At 44.7% G+C, this 19,218-nt stretch overlaps 2 protein-coding genes across 7 annotated transcripts in view; one reads left to right on the forward strand and one right to left on the reverse strand.

Moving 5' to 3' along the window:
* Nucleotides 1-8,402: 8,402 nt before the first annotated feature.
* On the reverse strand, nucleotides 8,403-10,529 carry PTRH2 (peptidyl-tRNA hydrolase 2). 4 transcript variants are annotated; one of them, XM_053367065.1, is made up of 2 exons: nucleotides 10,433-10,529; nucleotides 8,403-9,076 (listed from the first exon to the last, which is right to left on the reverse strand). In XM_053367065.1, exon 2 carries the CDS (start codon nucleotides 9,067-9,069, stop codon nucleotides 8,551-8,553), a length of 519 nt encoding a protein of 172 aa, XP_053223040.1. In that variant the 5' UTR covers nucleotides 9,070-9,076; nucleotides 10,433-10,529; the 3' UTR covers nucleotides 8,403-8,550. The 4 variants fall into 4 exon arrangements, with proteins under 4 accessions (XP_053223040.1, XP_053223039.1, XP_053223041.1 ...); XM_053367064.1 differs by lacking the exon at nucleotides 10,433-10,529 and adding an exon at nucleotides 10,127-10,400; XM_053367066.1 differs by lacking the exon at nucleotides 10,433-10,529 and adding an exon at nucleotides 10,057-10,079.
* Nucleotides 10,530-10,632: 103 nt separating this feature from the next.
* VMP1 (vacuole membrane protein 1) overlaps nucleotides 10,633-19,218 on the forward strand; it is a 112,174-nt gene continuing 103,588 nt past the window's right edge. The window contains exon 1 of one of the 3 annotated variants that reach the window (XM_053367062.1): nucleotides 10,633-10,743. The gene's annotated coding sequence lies outside the window, so the exon portion shown is untranslated. Of the gene's footprint in view, nucleotides 10,744-18,623; nucleotides 18,643-19,218 lie in introns of those variants that run through there. The other 2 variants (XM_053367060.1, XM_053367061.1) reach the window with 2 other exon arrangements.

Here is a 19,218-nt window from a genome sequence, read left to right on the forward strand (position 1 = left end):
GGGAAAGAAAACCAATTGCTGTTCAATTTTTTTGTTTGTGCAATTTAAAAATGACTCGAATTGGAAAAATAATAAATTACTGGACTGTGGACATGCTCTATGGTAGTTTTTCAGTATGCATCTCTCTTCAAGCTCCTTTTTACGATGTATGTGCTCGGTTGAAAAGCAAAACACGGAAAGGTTGGTGCTTTTCAAGGTCAGACGGGAGAGGGGACCAGCAACTTAGCAAAAATACCAAATTGTTACTATGGAGACCAGACTATATTGGCAGTTGACTTTGCACTGAAGAGATTATGTGTGAGAGAGAGACAGAGATGTGTGTGAGGCAGATGTTTGGGGACTATATACTGGAATAAGGGGAGAGATGATAGCACTTTTCAACAGGTGGCTGCAGCTGGGCCAACGACAGCGTCTTTTAACCAGGTGATGAAAACCTCTTTAGGGTTGTAGTTTTTGAGTGTTTCCAGTTAAATCTGACAAAAAATTTAAAAAAATAAAAAGATCATGTTATAGGTATGTTAAGTTGCCTTAATATATTTAGCTTCAAAATAAAATTGACTTCAATGTTCAAACACTCTTCGAATTACTGTCATGTTTGCATGTACAAAATGAACCCAGCCGCTGGAGGAAGACCAGACTTGCTTGGCAAGGCTGGCTGGCTTGGAAGAGTCCAGTTTCTGCCTGCACATGGTGGGGTGGTGCATGTGGCCAAACCACCTAGCAACTCGCTGGGCTGTCCTGGATTGGGTCTTCTCTAGGTCCTGGAGCAGACATTTAGGAGGAGTGGGTGCTGACGAGAATCAAAGCAACACGTGTCTGGTTTACTGCAATACAGGTAACGATCTGGCTTTTGCCATTTTAAAGGCGACAAGAGTAAATAAAGCCTGATATAGCCACTTACAAAATGCCTACAGGGTTCTCAGTGCAGCAGCTACGAGAACAGACTATGAAAAATAAGCTGCCTATATCACATATTTTCCGTGCAACAAATCCATTTTGGTGATCTTAACCAGTATCAAACCACCCAAACTCCTCCTGTCTGTACCAGAGCTGCAAGCCTGCCTTTTTGTTGTAAAAGGTCACTTGAGTGTGCCTTGATTACTCTTAAAAAACAACACCTTGCCATAGGTATGTTTTCAACTAAGTTCTAAGACCCATTAAAGTTAACAGGCATGGTTAACTTCCCTCCATTACTTTCTATGGCTCTACTCAGCAGAACTTAAGGCAGATACAACTGGCCAGATCCAGTTCCTTACCCTGCTCTACTCAGAAGTAGACATATCAAGATTATTTGCTGGCTGGCAACTGTTCTACACAACAACCATGTTGATGTTGTCATGTTAATACAGCTTCCCTCCGAGAAGTGGCTGAATTAGACAATCCTTTGTACACACACAATGCAATTCTCAGGTTCTCCAGCAAGCAAGGATTAAGTCACTCTCTGTTCTGTATGAATAGAACCACACATAATTTTTGGAAGCATGTTTTGCTGAGCATCTCCTCCTATATTAAAATGTACAAAGCAGCAACGTCCCCCCTCAAAAGAACAATTGCCCACCACCTTGAACTCCACCATAAACAATACAAATCCATCATATCCTTAATAGATTTTATGCTTAAAATAAGACACTTCTCCCATACTGTGCCATAAGAGTGGTGTCTGAGCTTCGCCCAGAGCCTCACTTGAAGCTTAGAGTGTGCCTTGGCTGATTTAAGTATTAAGACTAGCAGTTTTTGGACTCTAGGTCCCATTAACCCGAACTAGAGTGACCAATGGTTAGAAAAAGTGGGAGTTGAGAATCCAACATCTGGTGAGCCACAAGTTCCCCACCTCTGCTAGACCAGTGACTGTAGGAATCCACCATCTTTGTCTATCTCTGCTTTAAGCAGCCCACATAAAATATGTCAGATAGCACTAAAAACACATAATAAAATTATGAAAATATATTTGACATCAGAGAGGTTTTTAAAACAGTTGCACATAATTATGCAACTTGCATACTGCTCTGCAAATAAAGTATGCTGGGGGATTTTTAACAAGGAATGAAAATTCTGCAACCCACAAACTTGTTTTGGGCTGTTGGATGAAATGCCCACCAGAGGGCAGCACCTGCTCAGGTTTCTCCATCATTTTATAAACAGGCATTGATCACAGGCTGCGAAGGTGCAATCACAACATGCCACTTACATGCTGTTGCATCACTTGTGCTCTTGCATAGATATTTCAAGGAGCGGCAGTTGCTAACCGAACAGCTCTTTGTTTTTGAAGTTGATCTGCTTATTCCCCCTTGTGCACCTGAAAGGCTGCAGCCTAGAGGAATTTAAATGCAGGTAGTCTATATCACAGACCTGCGGCCTTTCCCTTAGAAACAAAGCAAGATTCTAGTCCTCATGGTTCCATATAAAAAGGCTTGAATTCTGAACCTGAGTCAGACCATTGGTCCTCTAACCATGTCCACGAGAGAGCAGGGGTGGAGAAGGGAGCTGTGTCCGCTCTCCCCATGCATAGACCACAATCCCAAGATTCCCAGCTTTTTCTTTTTTAAAAAAGCAAGTTTATAGCATTTGTAGAACCTGAGATATGAGGCAAAATGTGCAGGCACTATTCTCATTTGGGAATGGAGAAGGGTTAGGGTTAGAAGCTACCCTCTCCATCCTTCCAGGGCTCTACTTTATATATACACACACACACACACACACGGGGGGGGGGGGTTCTGTGTGACACACACACACGGCAGTATTGTCTAGTATGCTGACATGTAGTGACTCTCCATAATTTCAAACTGATTGATGGTGAAACTGTCTACCCCTGAGCTGCTGCCATCCAATGGAAGTGGCAAGATGGAATAATTAAGAGTTTGGCTTTTGTGGGTACTTTTTAAATCAAAGGCTACCAAACTTGATTTTGGCTCAAATTTCATCATGGACTAAATCCCATTTTGTCAGATGCATGAAGTGAAATCTCAGTTGGAAGGTATTATAAAAGGGGGCAAATGTAAGGTGGGAGTTGAGTGGCAATGAAACGCAAACACTGCAGTTAGTGATAATTAGAGCTAAGTGTACGTGAAATCGGTGCAGCATTCTTACAGCAGCACATTGCTGATCACGTACTCAGCACTGCTGAGATGGTGTTTGTTTGTTTTTTAAAAAGGAAAACTTTAATTGATTTCCAATAATACAATGAGGCCCCTTCATGGATCACTGCCTTGCTGTGGCGAAGGGGCTTGAAGAACTCAGAGAAGCTATGAACTACGCCAAGCAGGGCACACAAGATGAACAGGTCATAGTGGAGAGTTTTGACCAAACGTGATCCACCTGGAGGAGGAACCGGCAAGCCACTCCAGTATCCTTGCCAAGAAAACTCCATGGACAAAGACAACAGGCATATAAAAGTTATGACCCTGGAAGATGAGCCCCTCAGGTCGGAAGGCGTCCAACATGCTACTGGGGAAGAGCGGAGGGCAAGTACAAGTAGATCCAGAGCTGATGAAGCGGCTGGGCCAAAGCCAAAAGGACGCTCAGTTGCGGATATGCCTGGAAGCGAAAGGAAAGTCCAATGCTGTAAAGAAAAATATTGCATAGGAACCTGGAATGTAAGAGCCATGAACCTAGGTAAGTTGGAGGTGGTCAAAAATGAGATGGCAAGAATAAATATTGACATCCTGGGCATCAGTGAACTAAAATGGACGGGAATGGGCGAATTCAGTTCGGATGACCATCACATCTACTACTGTGGGCAAGAAACCCGTAAAAGAAATGGAGTGGCCCTCATAGTCAACAAAAGAGTGGCGAAAGCTGTACTGGGATGCAATCTCAAAAATGATAGAATGATCTCGATACGAATCCAAGGCAGACCTTTTTACATCACAGTAATCCAAGTTTATGCACCAACTACTGGTGCTGAAGAAACTGAAATTGACCAATTCTATGAAGACTTACAACACCTTATAGAAGTGACACCAAAGAAGGATGTTCTTCTCATTATAGGGGATTGGAATGCTAAAGTAGGGAGGCAAGAGATAAAAGGAACAACTGGCAAGTTTGGCCTTGGAGATCAAAACGAAGCAGGGCAAAGGCTAATAGAGTTCTGTCAAGAGAACAAGCTGGTCATCACAAACACGCTTTTCCAACAACACAAGAGACGACTCTACACATGGACATCACCAGATGGGCAGTATCGAAATCAGATTGATTATATTCTCTGCAGCCAAAGATGGAGAAGCTCTATACAGTCAGCAAAAACAAGACCTGGAGCTGTGGCTCAGATCATCAGCTTCTTATAGCAAAATTCAAGCTTAAACTGAAGAAAGTAGGAAAAACCACTGGGCCGATAAGATACAATCTAAGCCAAATCCCTTATGAATACACAGTGGAAGTGACGAACAGGTTTAAGGATTTAGATTTGGTGGACAGAGTGCCTGAAGAACTATGGATGGAGGCTCGCAACATTGTACAGGAGGCAGCAACGAAAACCATCCCAATGAAAAGGAAATGCAAGAAAGCAAAGTGGGTGTCCAACGAGGCCTTACAAATAGCAGAGGAGAGAAGGCAAGCAAAATGCGAGGGAGATAGTGAAAGATACAGGAAATTGAATGCAGATTTCCAAAGAATAGCAAGGAGAGACAAGAAGGCCTTCTTAAACGAGCAATGCAAACAAATAGAGGAAAACAACAGAATGGGAAGAACCAGAGATCTGTTCAAGAAAACTGGAGATATGAAAGGAACATTTCGTACAAAGATTACCATAATAAAGGACAAAAGTGGTAAGGACCTAACAGAAGCAGAAGACATCAAGAAGAGGTGGCAAGAATACACAGAGGAATTATACCAGAAAGATATGGATGTCTCGTACATCCCAGGTAGTGTGGTTGCTGACCTTGAGCCAGACATCCTGGAAAGTGAAGTCAAATGGGCCTTAGCACTGCAAATAACAAGGCCAGTGGAAGTGATGGTATTCCAGCTGAACTATTTAAAATTTTAAAAGATGATGCTGTTAAGGTGCTACACTCAATATGCCAGCAAATTTGGAAAACTCAGCAGTGGCCAGAAGTTGGAGAAGATCAGTCTACATCCCAATCCCAAAGAAGGGCAGTGCCAGAGAATGCTCCAACTACTGCACAATTGCACTCATTTCACACGCTAGCAAGGTTATGCTTAAAATTCTACAAGGAAGGCTCAAACAGTATGTGGATCGAGAACTCCCAGAAGTGCAAGCTGGATTTAGAAGAGGCAGAGGAACCAGAGACCAAATTGCAAACATGCGCTGGATTATGGAGAAAGCTAGAGAGTTCCAGAAAGACATCTACTTCTGCTTCATTGACTATGCAAAAGCCTTTGACTGTGTCGACCACAGCAAACTATGGCAAGTTCTTAAAGAAATGGGAGTGCCTGATCACCTCATCTGTCTCCTGAGAAATCTCTATGTGGGACAAGAAGCTACAGTTAGAACTGGATATGGAACAACTGATTGGTTCAAAATTGGGAAAGGAGTATGACAAGGCTGTATTTTATCTCCCTGCTTATTTAATTTATATGCAGAATACATCATGCGAAAGGCTGGGCTGGATGAATCCCAAGCTGGAATTAAGATTGCCGGAAGAAATATCAACAACCTCAGATATGCAGATGACACAACCTTGATGGCAGAAAGTGAGGAGGAATTAAAGAACCTTTTAATGAGGGTGAAAGAGGAGAGCGCAAAATATGGTCTGAGGCTCAACATCAAAAAAACGAAGATCATGGCCACTGGTCCCATCACCTCCTGGCAAATAGAAGGGGAAGAAATGGAGGCAGTCAGAGATTTTACTTTCTTGGGCTCCATGATCACTGCAGATGGTGACAGCAGCCACGAAATTAAAAGACGCCTGCTTCTTGGGAGAAGGGCAATGACAGGCCTAGACAGCATCTTGAGAAGTAGAGACGTCACCTTGCCAACAAAGGTCCGTATAGTTAAAGCCATGGTTTTCCCAGTAGTGATGTATGGAAGGGAGAGCTGGACCATAAAGAAGGCTGATCGCCGAAGAATTGATGCTTTTGAATTATGGTGCTGGAGAAGACTCTTGAGAGTCCCATGGACTGCAAGAAGATCAAACGCATCCATTCTTAATGAAATCAGCCCTGAGTGCTCACTGGAAGGACAGATCGTGAAGCTGAGGCTCCAATACTTTGGCCACCTCATGAGAAGAGAAGACTCCCTGGAGAAGACACTGATGCTGGGAAAGATGGAGGGCACAAGGAGAGGACGAGATGGTTGGATAGTGTTTTCGAGGTTACCAGCATGAGTTTGACCAAACTGCGGGAGGTAGTGGAGGACAGAGGTGCCTGGCGTGCTCTGGTCCATGGGGTCACGAAGAGTCGGACACGACTAAACGACTAAACAACAACAACAATACAATGAGGCAGAGTCAGTTGCAAGAAACTATCATAGCAAAGTTATCCTGGCCTTTGTGGCTAATTAACTTGTTAGGGTGTCCCTGGAGATAACACAGATAGTGTTTTGGATTCATAGTTGCAGTATTAGTGACTAGTATTTTCCCAAGTAACAGCTGTACATTTAAGTGCGGAGGGCGGGAGTTGCATTGCTTCATCCAACCCTACTGCCAGTTCAAAGGCTAACTCCACTCTTGATTCAGCTCTTTGCCTACATGGTTGAATAAATCCTCTTTCATGCCAAAAAGCAACTTGCTTTTCTGGCTTGAGCACATGAGCCAGGCAAGTACAGTGACTTAATGTGCTTTATGTGTTAACTCTTAATGTTCCTCTTCTGGGCATAGATTAGCATAGATGTGTCTGACAAGGCCTTTTCTAGAGTGGCACCCCACATCTAAAACACCCCCACTAATTCCAGCTGACACTATATTAGCCAGTGAAAACCTGCCTGTTTGTCCAGATGTTTGAGTGTTCCTGCTTGATCTCTGTATTTTTTATATATAAATTTTGGGTTTAGGTTAAAATGGTTTTTACTGTATTGGATACCAGATAGTGATTGCTTGGGTGTCAGAGAAAGAACTAAGCTGAAATCCCCTTGTGGGAAAGCATGTGGCCCCTGGAAGCCTCCCTAAGAGGGAATGTGGCCCTTAGGCTGGAAAAGCCCCCACCAGCATTGCCCTAGGGCTGCCAGTTCCCAAATCATGCCACAATGGGATCAGTCAGGCCTTGAAAACTTATTCCACCATGCTGTTTGAGTCTACTGCTCTGGCAGAGTACACACTATGGATTTAAAGTACACAGTTTCCCCCAAAGAATCTTGGGAACTATAGCTTACCCCTCTCAGAGCTACAATTCCCAGGATCATTAACAGTCCCCAGGATTTGGAGGTAGGTCCAGTTGGACATCATTGAGGTTTCTTCCATGAAAATATGCGAAGGTTTGCTCTGTTACTATACGAAGAGCCCACAGCTCTGGAGGAGGAAGTGTGCTTCGTTTCTTCTAGGAGAAGATGAAGACAAGTGTAGAAATGACTGTAGAAATGTGCCTCCGGTTTACTTCCAGGGAAATTAGGGCCCTCCTAGCAGTCGGGGTACAACAGTCCTGGCCTATGGCTCTAGTTGCTCTGCATGCTCTGTTGCTAAAGATCCACTCACAAGTCACTTAACACAGCATCACTGCTAAGCCCCCAAAGGTTAAGAACCTGCAGTTTTCCTTTGCCTGCATTTTACTAATTCAAAGGGCTGTTCTAATGGGTGAAAAAAGGCAAGTTAAAAAACTTGTCCAGCTACAAGCAGCAGGGGTGCTGCTACTGCTTCATTGCTGCCCTAGTCATTGAAATCGAAGACTGAGCTAACAGATGGATTTTGTTTTGTCATGAAGGCAAGATACGCTGCTGCAAATATCAGGATGCTGCTGCTAGACAGCAACAATAAATGTGGCCCTTCAGGCCTCTCCATCTGGCTCTTGGAACTCACCACAGACAAAGTTTTTGCTCGGCTGGAATATCCTTTAACTCTTTTCAGATCATACTTAGGCATATGTGAATGACAACTAAAGAACTCTGTAGGATAGCCACCTTTACATTCCTCACCTCAGAATTGAGTCTTTAAAACAAGGATGGTCTGGCTACCTGTGGCTGACCAGAGGTTCCTACGCTACAACTCCCATCATCCCAAACCACTGGTTGTGCTGGCTGAGGCGGATGGGAGTCCAGCAACACCTAAGGAGTGACAAGTTCCTCATCCCAGGAACAATGTCCATATTCCTAAAAACTGTCCCTTCAGACTGACCATTTTCAAAGAGCCAATTCTCTATTTAAAAAATAAATAAACCCACAAAGACTGCCCCAGAGAACCATGTTTCGCCCTGTACTTACTATACATGCCCTTAATTCCCCCCCCCATCAACAATTTCCTAGGACAGTAAGTTCAAGGATCATGTTTAACCAGTTGACAACAAAGAAGTAGAGCGTGGACAGATAATCTGTTGCATTTTATGTATTCCAAATACTGAAAGGCAATGAAAAATAAACCATGATCCTGCTCAATAATCACTGTTTTTAAGGGGTTGCTTTAAATCTATACAGTTGATATCATTATCTCTGGGCTAGATGCTCCGTATTCAGTAAAGTTTTAAATGGCCAGAGACTTTGTCCACAACCTCCACTGGTCCTGGTCCGATGCCGAGGACAGTCCGGGAACCCGGGGCTATCTGCGTACGGCCCGCATCTTGGATTAAGCTCACTGTCAGGCCCAGCGTTTTGGCCTCGCCCAGGAGCTGAAGCAGCGTTTCCTCGTCAGGAGCTTTGAGGACCACCTTGGGCTGTCCGCAATACTCCCACTGCTTCAGGAGTTCAGGGTTTCGGCGCTGGATTTGTTTGTAGGCTGAGACAGCCGCATGGGAACACTGGGCTGCCACTTTGCCCTTCTGCATCTTCAGGTCGTTCCGGACGATGATCACCATCTTGAATTCGCCGCTTTCGCCCATGATAGTGGCTTCGTTGCCCAGTTCATTGGCAAGCTGGGTCATTCTGGCTTTGGATGGTCGCAAGAACCGGGCTCGAATGCTCCAGCCCAGGCATACCCCACAGGCAACACCAGCAATTATACTGAAGAGACCGGGCTTGGAAAGGTAATCCATAGTACATCTAGCGATCAAAGACAAGAGGAATGTTAGGAAGACCTAAGGAGTGCTCAGGAAAATAGAAATTGCAGACTTCACGACAACAAAGCCATGCAGAAGGTACCAAGTTGAAAGCTGGGCAACTGCCAGCTGCATCTGGGAAAGACTGAAAGCTTAGAGAGTGTTGGTGTAAACAAGCCTTCACCTACCTAGTACCTTTTAGATGATGCAGGCTCCCACTCCCACCATCCCTTGCCATGGTCAGGTGGGGTGCTGGGAGTTGTAGTCCAAAGCATCTGGAGCACAGGATATTTTCAGGTGGGGGGGAGGCGATGGGTTTGTAGGCCAAGGGTCCTTAACTCATAGGGTAAATCTTACATACAGTATTGAAATTGTGCCAAATGATACTTAATTCTGTGTTGTTGTGAGCTACCCTAGCGCCTTATAGGGGACAAAGGGGTGGAAGAAATCAAATTGGTTGTACCCAACTAGGAAGCTGAACCTACTGAAATGAATGGATCCAAGTTAGTAATTTCCATTCCTTTTCAATGGGTCTGCGTTTTCATTTGTTCTTATGAATCCGCAACCTGATTGGCCTATAGGAGAATCCCGGAATTAGCCAATCACGTGGGGCCCATTGTGTAAATAATGTATATAAAGCAGACATTCTGGGGGAACTTCCATTCCTCCTCACCACTATGAGCTGAATAAAGAGCATGACATCCACTCTCGACTCCAAGTATATTTCAGTTGTAAACCGTCCTTTTGTCTTTGGGTGAAGGGCGATATGGAAAATTAATTAAAAAATAGTAAAAATAATACTAATAAACTAATAAATAATCGGCCAGAGTTTTCATTTAAGGACCGCATTTTTGGCGGCCAGCTTCACAGTAAATTTACACATGCGAGTGAGTTTTCTTTTTTTTTTAAGGCGGAGAGGCCTAAGAGTCCCAACTGACTTCTTTGGCTTCCCCACTATATTTGCATAAATCTGCATATCTTCACCTGAGTCACAGGCGCGCTCCTTGGGACCCTCCCCACCCTTTCTCTCCTCCTTCCCGCCGCGTCTCCTCACCAGCCACTCGCCGCCTCCTCGCGCCGCCGACCAGCCTCAGAGCAGGAGCCACGATGCGAGCCGGCAGTCAACGCCACAAACACGGCTAGCCAATCGCAACACCGCGCGTGCCTTTATCGAAGGCTGCCCCGCCCCCCTCTTCCCAACGGCCTGTGGGCGACGTCAAATGACGGCCGGCCAATCGCCTCGCCCCTTTACGTGACGCCACACGCACACCGACCAATCAGAAAGCGCGCTTGCCAACTGAAATAGTTGTATATTTTTCTCTCTTCCCAGCCCCCTCCCGCCTTTTTTTATTTTTTAAACCTTTCCTTTCCCTGTAATGAAGCTGAGAAGAGAAAGACGAGATCCGAAAAAGGAAGGCACGTGAGGAGACGCCGACGCCGCCAACCGGCGCCGCGCAGGAAATGACGTCACCGCGTCCGGAAGCGACGGGAAGAGACCGGCTTTCCGGTCGGTGGGCGGGGCCGAGCGGAGAGCCCTCCCCCGACTTCCGGGTTGGCCCGAAGCCCGGAGGTAACATCAAGAGCGGCAGGAGGAGGAGGAGGCGGAGGCGGAGAGGAAGAAGCCGGACGGAGCCGGGGCTGCCGCGCGCCTGTGGGAAGAGAGCGAGCGAAGTAAGCGGCGGGGGCATGAGGGGGGGCGGCCTCCGCTGCCTACGGGTCCCCCGGAGGGACACGGGGCAGGCGAGGCGAGCGCGGAGTCTCTCCCCCCCCCCGCCCCCGTTCCTGCGCTTTTATTATCCTGTCAGGAAAGGCAGGGAGGGACTCCGGCGGTGGTCTTGGGGCGGGGAGGCTGCCCCTCTCAAACGGTTCTCCCTCCTTCGGTTTCAGAGCTGCCTGTGGGCTGTGCCTAACCAAGTTCTCCTCAGAGTAGACCCATTGGAACCAGCGGGGTCTCAGCCCGCCCTCTCCCCTTGATTTCAATGGGTCTACCCTGAGAAAGGTCCGCGCCGGATACAACCCAATGGACCTGAGTTAGTGATAGAATTGTGGAGCTGGAAGGGACCACAGGGTCATCTAGTCCAAACCCCTCGCCCAAAGCGAGGCTCGAATCCACGACCCTGAGATTAAGAGCCTCATGCTCCACCGACTGAGCTAGTCGTGTCCTTTGATTTCAGTGGGTCTTCTCTGAAGGTAGGCAGGAGCTGGGCAGCGTCTGTTGTTTGGGGGTGGGGGGGTGGACTTCTCTTTCTTCATCTACCTCTCTTCTTCAGTTGGGGGCAAGGACCCTTCTTGTGGCTCCAGTGTGGAGGGCAGTGGTTGGTGGGTGAGATAAAGAGCCAGGTTCAAATTCTGCCTTGAAACCCAACTAGCTCTGTCTGTTAGTTCTGCTCAGAGTAGACACAGTGAAATGAATGGATGCACGTTAGGCATGTCCATTGATCTCAATGTGCTTGATCCAAGCATGGCTAAGATTGGATGCGGTCTTCTTATATAAATAAATAAAAATAAAGACCAGCTTTCTATTAACTTGTATTTGAAATCTAAGTAACTACTTAAGCTTGTACTGTATCTGACTTAAGTCTGCAATCTTATACACACTTGGCATTAAGTCTCATTGAGGCCAGTGGAACTTCTTAGTGTACAGGCATAGATTTGTACTGCAAGTCATCTCCTTGAAAACGAATGGGTCTGCCCTGAGTATGATTCGTAGTACAAACTTATGCATGATTACTCAGGAGTATGCCCCATAGAGTTGAGTGGGACTTACTCCTGGGTAGCCGAGTCTCTACTCAGTTACAGCATCAGTTTTTTCTTAATTTGGTATACGGTATTTCATATACATTTGATTAACTTCTCAATGTCCATGGGCTCTTCATAGAAGCTATTATTTATTTAATCTTCTGTATTTTGCAGTATGTAGATATTTTAAAGCGGAGAGGTCTTTGCCCCAAAGAGTCTAAACATTGAGAGCGTTAGACACATTAACAGCAGGGATTGAAATATTGGCACATGTGTTTGTGTATACGTTTCTGTTTGGTATGAAGAATTGAGTGTGGAGCGGGAAGGATTTCAATTATTGATTACTTAACGGAAATGAATGTTTTGGACTTGCGTGTTAGTAGGGCAGCCAAACCCAGTTGCAGTTGTCATCTAACAGATGGAAAGAAGAGCTTTTATTTGGTGCAACTTGTGTCAGAGTGTCATCAAGGAGAGAACAGCCTTTCCAATTATTAAAGATCTAAAATTTTGGACAACTGGTTTTCTTGTATGCTGAAAGTATGAATGCACTTAGGGAGACAATTCCACCTATTTTCCCGTCACATGGGGGGGAAGCCATAAGGCCATGGGGTGCTAGTGGGGCAAGAGGGGCAGCAATCCTGTTCCATGAACCAGGCTCACTGCTTTCATTTCTATCCCCAGGCTCACTGCTTGCTTGCTTTTTTTAAAAAAAGAGTAAGCTTCTGGCATTCATAGAACCTGAGATGCAAGGCAAAATATACAGTACCGTGTGTAAGAGAGGCCAGCCCGCTCCCTGGGTTTCAGTGTTTTACTCCCCACAACCTCAAAAAATTCCTACAGACACTCGTACAAAGGTTGTGGGCCATGAGGCACAGGGAGAGAGCAGCTGGATAGCTGCTGTGTTGTTATTTTTAAGTAAGTATTTCTGCTGCCTTGGCTTGTCATGCCACAATACTGTAAGGATTCGAAAATGTGCACCTGCTGAAATTCCCTCTTTTGGCCACCTGAGATCTCTTGTGAAGTTGAAACATGATAATGGCAGCCTCTTCTTAGGAGTCTTACAAAGGTGAATCATAGAATTGTCATTTGGCTAACCCCCTTAAATGCAAGAATCCTGCCCACAGCCGTCCCTGGGCCACCAACCTTCTGGTTAACAGCCAGATGGAATAGTGATGATGCTACTACCCTCTCTATCTTCTTCTTTGCCCCCAGTTTACGGAACAAAATATTCAACTTGTTTCTGGGGTGTGTCACACACATGCTCACACGCACACATTCCCATTGCCACAACATTCCCACAGGAATGTTGATTTCCTCACTTCACTGAGGTGGCAACAGCTTATTGCCCTGTTAAGAGCAGCCAGGCTAATGCCCCTTTCTACCCACTTTGGGTGCCTCCTCATGACCTCATGTCATTCTGACTTGCTTGCAGGGAGGCTAGACAATGTTGTTTCAAAGCAAGCATTGCCCCCACACTTTTCCATCACTTTCCTTATTGCAAAAAGCCCCGTATTTTTGGGAAGCGGATTTGTTGCTCAAGACCTCCCGGTCGGCTTCAGTTGCGCAACCTGGACTTGCCTGTTTGCACTTGAACCCCAACCGAAAATAGCAACAGGCTAGAAGTGCCCTTCAGACTCCGTTTCTGGTAGTAATAAAAGAGATCAGTTTTCTTTTTGGCTTTCCCCTGATCCCAGCCCTGGCTGACAGTGTTTGGGTAGTGTCTGGCAAGCTAGCAGTGAAACTTTAGAACGAGGAAATCGGTGGTTAGATTCTTTTTTTGTTGTTGTTGTTTTCAAATTGAGGCTCGACTGCAGCCCTCTCTTTTTTCAAAAGGTCAGTTTGAGGTAGAATCTCTCTTCAAGACCTTCACACCAGAACAGTCCCTCTCCTCCTTCCGTTGCTCCCTCTGGTGTCTGAATCTAGCATCGTTCTCATCTAGCCTCTGGATTTAGCTTGCTTTCGAAGAAAGGAGTCCTGTGAACTTAACACAGTTAAGATCAGGCTGTAATGCTGATTTATGGAAGATGTTTCTGATGGGTATTGTAGAGGCAGGAAGCTGGCACACTTTCAAAGAAAACCTGTGAGGTTTTTGGCATTGATGATTGAACAACTTAGCATTCATGTATAGGTTCAGTCAAGATGCTAGCTGGGCTCATCCTATATCAGCCAACCTGGTCCCTTCCAGATGCTTTGGACTACATCTCCCATCAGCCCCAGCCAGCACATAGAGTTGTACAGTAGTCCAAAACATCTTGAGGGTACCAGATTGGCGAAGTCTGTCTTATACTGTAATTTTTTAAGGTATAATATCCAAGCTTATCTCAGTACTTTCTCTACACTTGGGAAACTGAGATGAATTCTCTGTTTTTGATTGTCAGGCTCCAACCCTGAAATCACAGAAAATATAGCCAAATTCCATCAAAACAGGGTCAAAATTATTAAAAGGAAGATAATTTCAAAGTCAAAATCTCCTGTATTTTTAAACTGTTTCTAGCTGTTTATTTTGTTTCACAAGATTTATATGCAGCTTAATTGTAATAAAACCTCAAAGCGGTTTACAAAATGAAGAATGCAATAAAATTATCAGCATAAAGCAGTTAAAACCTATGTTATTTAAATTATTTTAAAAGTAATTAAAACAGACTGTAACCTGATTAACACACACGCCAACATTCCATATGTCTGGAAAGGCTTGCCTAAACAAAAATGTTTTTGTGGATACCAGAAAAAGTACAGTGAAGTCTGCCTGTTTCAATAGGCAAGGAATTCCAAGATCACTTTCTGTTTATGAGTTTTGTTGTCTATTTATTTTAAATGGTACAATTTGTGGATGTATACCGTATTTCCAAACCCCCTGCTGCAGTTGTCTCAATATCCCTGTAGTGCCATTATTTCAGTCTTTGATCAGTGTGTAAAATCTAAAAAGCAGCCCTGAAAGTTAGTTAGCTTTCTTCTTCCCAGTATGTGAATGCAGAACTGGAGCTGAGAGTGTTCTGTTAGTCACCTGGCAAAGGCAAGATTTAAATGGGGCAGCCCTCTGCTTTTGTGGGTACGTGCTTCTTTCCACAAGGTTGACCTCTTACTGCTTGGCACATTATACTTCTGTGAGTGTGTGTATAAGTGGAAAAACGCTTTGGGAGTTTTGCCAGGAAGTGGCGTTTAAAAATGTGAGAAATCGACTGTAAGCCACTGCTTACGTTTGTGTGTGCTGTGGATCTCTCTCATTGATCTTGTTATCTTTGTTAATTGACAGGCTGGCTTTGTCCATCTGAAATACACTGCTGCCAGTGAGAGGATATAATTGTAAAAAGCAATTGCTCAAAGTTGGTACAAAGTCTCTCTCAAGACAGAGTCCAAAAGGCTTAATATTGGATCTTCGTGTGGTTTTTCACAGAGAACAAGGTTCACTTTGAATCCTTTAAGACTCAAAGGTTTCAAAGATAACCTGGTTCTGTCTGTTCTTTTTCGATAACTAGGCCTTTGGCTAAGTGAACATTCTGTGACCTTTTAAATGTGTTTGTGGGTAGGTGGGGGTTATTGCCTTTATTGTTATTGTTATTAATTTTGTGTTCTCATTTGATATTTTTATGCTGTGAGCTTCAGATGAAATGTGGTACGCAAATTTAATTAATACCACTACTACTAATGATGTATCTTGCTGTCTGTTAACTCTTTCATCCTTGCCATTTCCCTCCTGTGCGCTTTCTGTGTTTATTAAAAATATTGTGGTGATGGGTGTGAGCTAAGAGCCGGTTCAGTTCTCTCCTCAGGTAGGAACTTGCCAAAGTCACCAAGAGCTGATTCACACTGTATAGTCAAAGCACATTCAACACACATTTAAATCACATGACTTCCGCAAAAGTATACTGGGAGCTGTAGTAGGCGAAGGGTGCTGGGAATTGTAGCTTTGTGAGGTGGAACTGCATTTCCCACGATTCTTTGGGGGAAGTAATGTGCTTTAAACGTGCGTTGGGTGTACTTTAAATATATGATGTGGATCTGTTCTGGGTGTTTTTGGGCAAGGGAGCCTCTATCTTCCTCAGGTTCAGCCCTCTCTGCATGATTGGGGAGTATTAGTGTAATTTATATCCTGCACCTTCACTTTAAGTATGTGTTGTCCGGGCAGCTAACAGATCACTTACAGAACAGTAATCCTGCTCCAGTAGGTCTCTTATGTTATTCTTCCTGCTTTTTGTAAGATTCGGAAATGGTGTCCCAAACTTTGTCATTTATACTTTTTTATAAAAAAAAATTATTAAATTTTCTGCTTTACAATTTCAAATAAACATTTTGCAAACTTTAAAATATCCAATGACTTCCCTTCTTCTCTTTCCGTGGTTCATTTTACCATGGTTCATCCCTGCATATTTTACAATAGCCATTCAAATCAATTTTCCACTATGAAGAATTATTTACTCTGCTGAATGTTGAATTTATCTTAATGCTGCCAGCATTTTCAGCTGTACACAGTTATTTTCCATATACTCAATAAACATTTTCCATTCTTCTTTAAAGACATGTTCTTCTTGCTCTCTTATTCTATATGTTAAATCTGCAAGTTATGCATATTCTGTCAACTTGAGTTGCCAATTCTCTTTAGTTGGGACTTCGCTCACTTTCCATTTTTGGGCTAACAAAACATGGGCTGCAGTTGTTGCATACATGAATAACCTTTTCTGACACCTGGGGATTTCAGTCTGGGTTATCCCCAGCAGAAAGGACTCTGGGGTTTTTTTTTGGGGGGGGGAGTAATTTAAACATTTTTTTCAGTTCATTATCAATCATTTCCCAATACTCTTTTACCTTTTTCAATGTCCACCACATGTGAAAGAACGTTCCCTCCACATCTTTACACTTCCAACACTTATCTGATTCTGTCTTGTAAATCTTAGCCAATCTACTCAGAATTAAATACCATCTATGAATCATTTTCAACGGTTCTCTTTCAAAGAATAACATGCTGTAAATTTCAAGTCGCTTTTCCAAAGTTCCTCCCAGAGGTTAAGATCTATATTGTGTCCTATATCTATTGCCCAGTGCGTCACTGAAGCTTTAACTAGGTTGTCTTCTGTTTCCCATTCTAATAATATCTTTGTCATTTATACTCTTATTCAAGTTCCTCCTCCCCCCAACCCACCCCCAATCCATTCATAATAGGGGGAAAGGTTATTCAGTCAGTCTTTAAAGTTGATTGATGTAGTGAGGATTTCTTCACTTCATTTCAAACTATTTATGAGAGTGAGAATCAAAGCTGGGGAGACCTTGCATTTCCTAACACTGGTCGGGGTGTGTGTGTGTGTGTGTGTGTGTGTTTTCTCTTTCTCCCTTTGCTGAGGCACCATGTTCATTCATGAGCAGCTGTGTTGCCATAGGATTGGCGGGTAGAATTGCTGGGGGTTGAAGAAGGGGAAAGTGTGATGGATTTTAAAGCGTCTGACTTGCGAGGAGCAGAATTCATGAGCTAAATATAGCCTCTTCTGAGTTGGAGGGTTAGAGATGAAGCGAGAGACTAGCCCCTTGGTTTTGAAGCTGGGTTTCACTGGCTTTCGATTGCTGAGGCCCTCATTTTTCCTTCTGTGGTTTAAAACGGGGGGCTGCGTTTAGAGTATTGATTGGAAAGAGGCAAGCACGAAACAGTGAGATCTTGGGTGCATTTGCACCTTGCGCTAAGCCATGGTTAATGGTTTCCTCTGAACATGCTGATCAATTCTACATCATTTCCCCCTCCTCCCCTTACAACATGAGAGCAGCAAACCAAAATCCTCGGCCTCACATTAGGTCCAAACTGTGAGATGCGGTTTCTTTTACAAACCACCATTGGTAAGCTATGACTTTTCATCCTAGTTTGGAGCAAAGCAAATCAGATTTATGGGACGCAGGTGGCGCTGTGGGTTAAACCACAGAGCCTAGGACTTGCTGATCAGAAGGTCGGTGGTTTGAATCCCTGCGACGGGGTGAGCTCCCGTTGCTCGGTCCCTGCTCCTGCCAACCTAGCAGTTCGAAAGCACGTCAAAGTGCAAGTAGATAAATAGGTACTGCTCCGGCGGGAAGGTAAACGGTGTTTCCATGCGCTGCTCTGGTTCGCCAGAAGAGGCTCAGTCATGCTGGCCACATGACCCGGAAGCTGTACGCTGGCTCCCTCGGCCAATAAAGCGAGATGAGCGCCGCAGCCCCAGAGTCGGTCACGACTGGACCTAATGGTCAGGGGTCCCTTTACCTTTAAATCAGATTTGATGTCATGCTGGACTAAGGATTCTAAGAATTGGGGTTTGTTGCTCTGAGTCACTAGCAAGGAGGAGCAGAACAGAAGCAATCGGCACGTTCCCACCCAGTAAATCATTAACCATAGCTTTCATAACCCACAAATGTAGCCGGTAGGGATAGCAGCAGGCATTCTCTTCAGGGTTGGCTACATTTCTCTATCAGAAGTGATTGAATGATCTGATCACAGCCAGTGCAGGGACAGAATGGAATTGAACAATACCCTCACCCCAGTTGAGTCCAATTGCTCATGCGTTGCCTCCGTCCCGTGACTCATGCAGAGAAGCAACGGGCAGCCTCCTGCTCATGGCTGGTAGTTCTGCAGCCCTTCTGCATTGAGAGCAGTTGTCGAATCCAGTTGATGTAGAGGTGGGGCAGAATTTTCCACTCCGAATGGAAGGAGGTAAGGCCAGGGCAGAAAGTCATTTGGAGATTAGCGATATCTTGGTGCGTGCTTGTGAGTCCTGGGACATGATTTAAGTGTGACTCATTTGGACCATGGCCCCATCAGGTGGACATCTCAGCATGGAAAAGAGCCATTCTTACTGATAGATCATCTGCTTGCGTATAGTAGGTCTCGAATCCAATTTCTGGCGTTTCCAAAGAGCGGGCTGGGAAAATATTTTTCCCTGAAATCCTGCATGCCAACCAGTCATGCCTAGGAATAGAGGAAGTTGCCTGAGATACATTTGTCCATTGAGCCCAGTATTGTCCACACGGGCTGGCAGTCTCTCTCAGCCTTACGTGGAGGTGCCCAAAGACCTAGGAGTGTAGAACAGTGCTGCTTCATGACCTCCTTGAGTGCTTTTCTTTGGCTAGAATGTGTCTGTGATCGTTCCTTTTGCTTGCCTGGAAGGGGACGGGTGTGAAAGGGGTATGTGTGCTGAAACTAGCTTACTGGACAACAGGTAAAGCTTACGCTTCAGGCATGTGGCCCCCAGGAGGTTCCCCAGAAAGGAATGTGGCCCTTGGCCTAAAGAAGGCTCTCTACCCCCCTGGGGTAGACAGTGTTGAGCTAGGTGGAACAATGGTCTGACTACAAATGACGCATCACCGCCTGTTGAATGAAGCTTTTGCTGTATAATCTTCTAACAGCCTCTGGAACAGAGGAATCTCACCACTACTGAGTCTGGAAGGGAAAATAAA

Source organism: Podarcis raffonei, chromosome 15 (assembly GCF_027172205.1).
Source record: "Podarcis raffonei isolate rPodRaf1 chromosome 15, rPodRaf1.pri, whole genome shotgun sequence".
Lineage (NCBI taxonomy): Eukaryota > Metazoa > Chordata > Lepidosauria > Squamata > Lacertidae > Podarcis > Podarcis raffonei.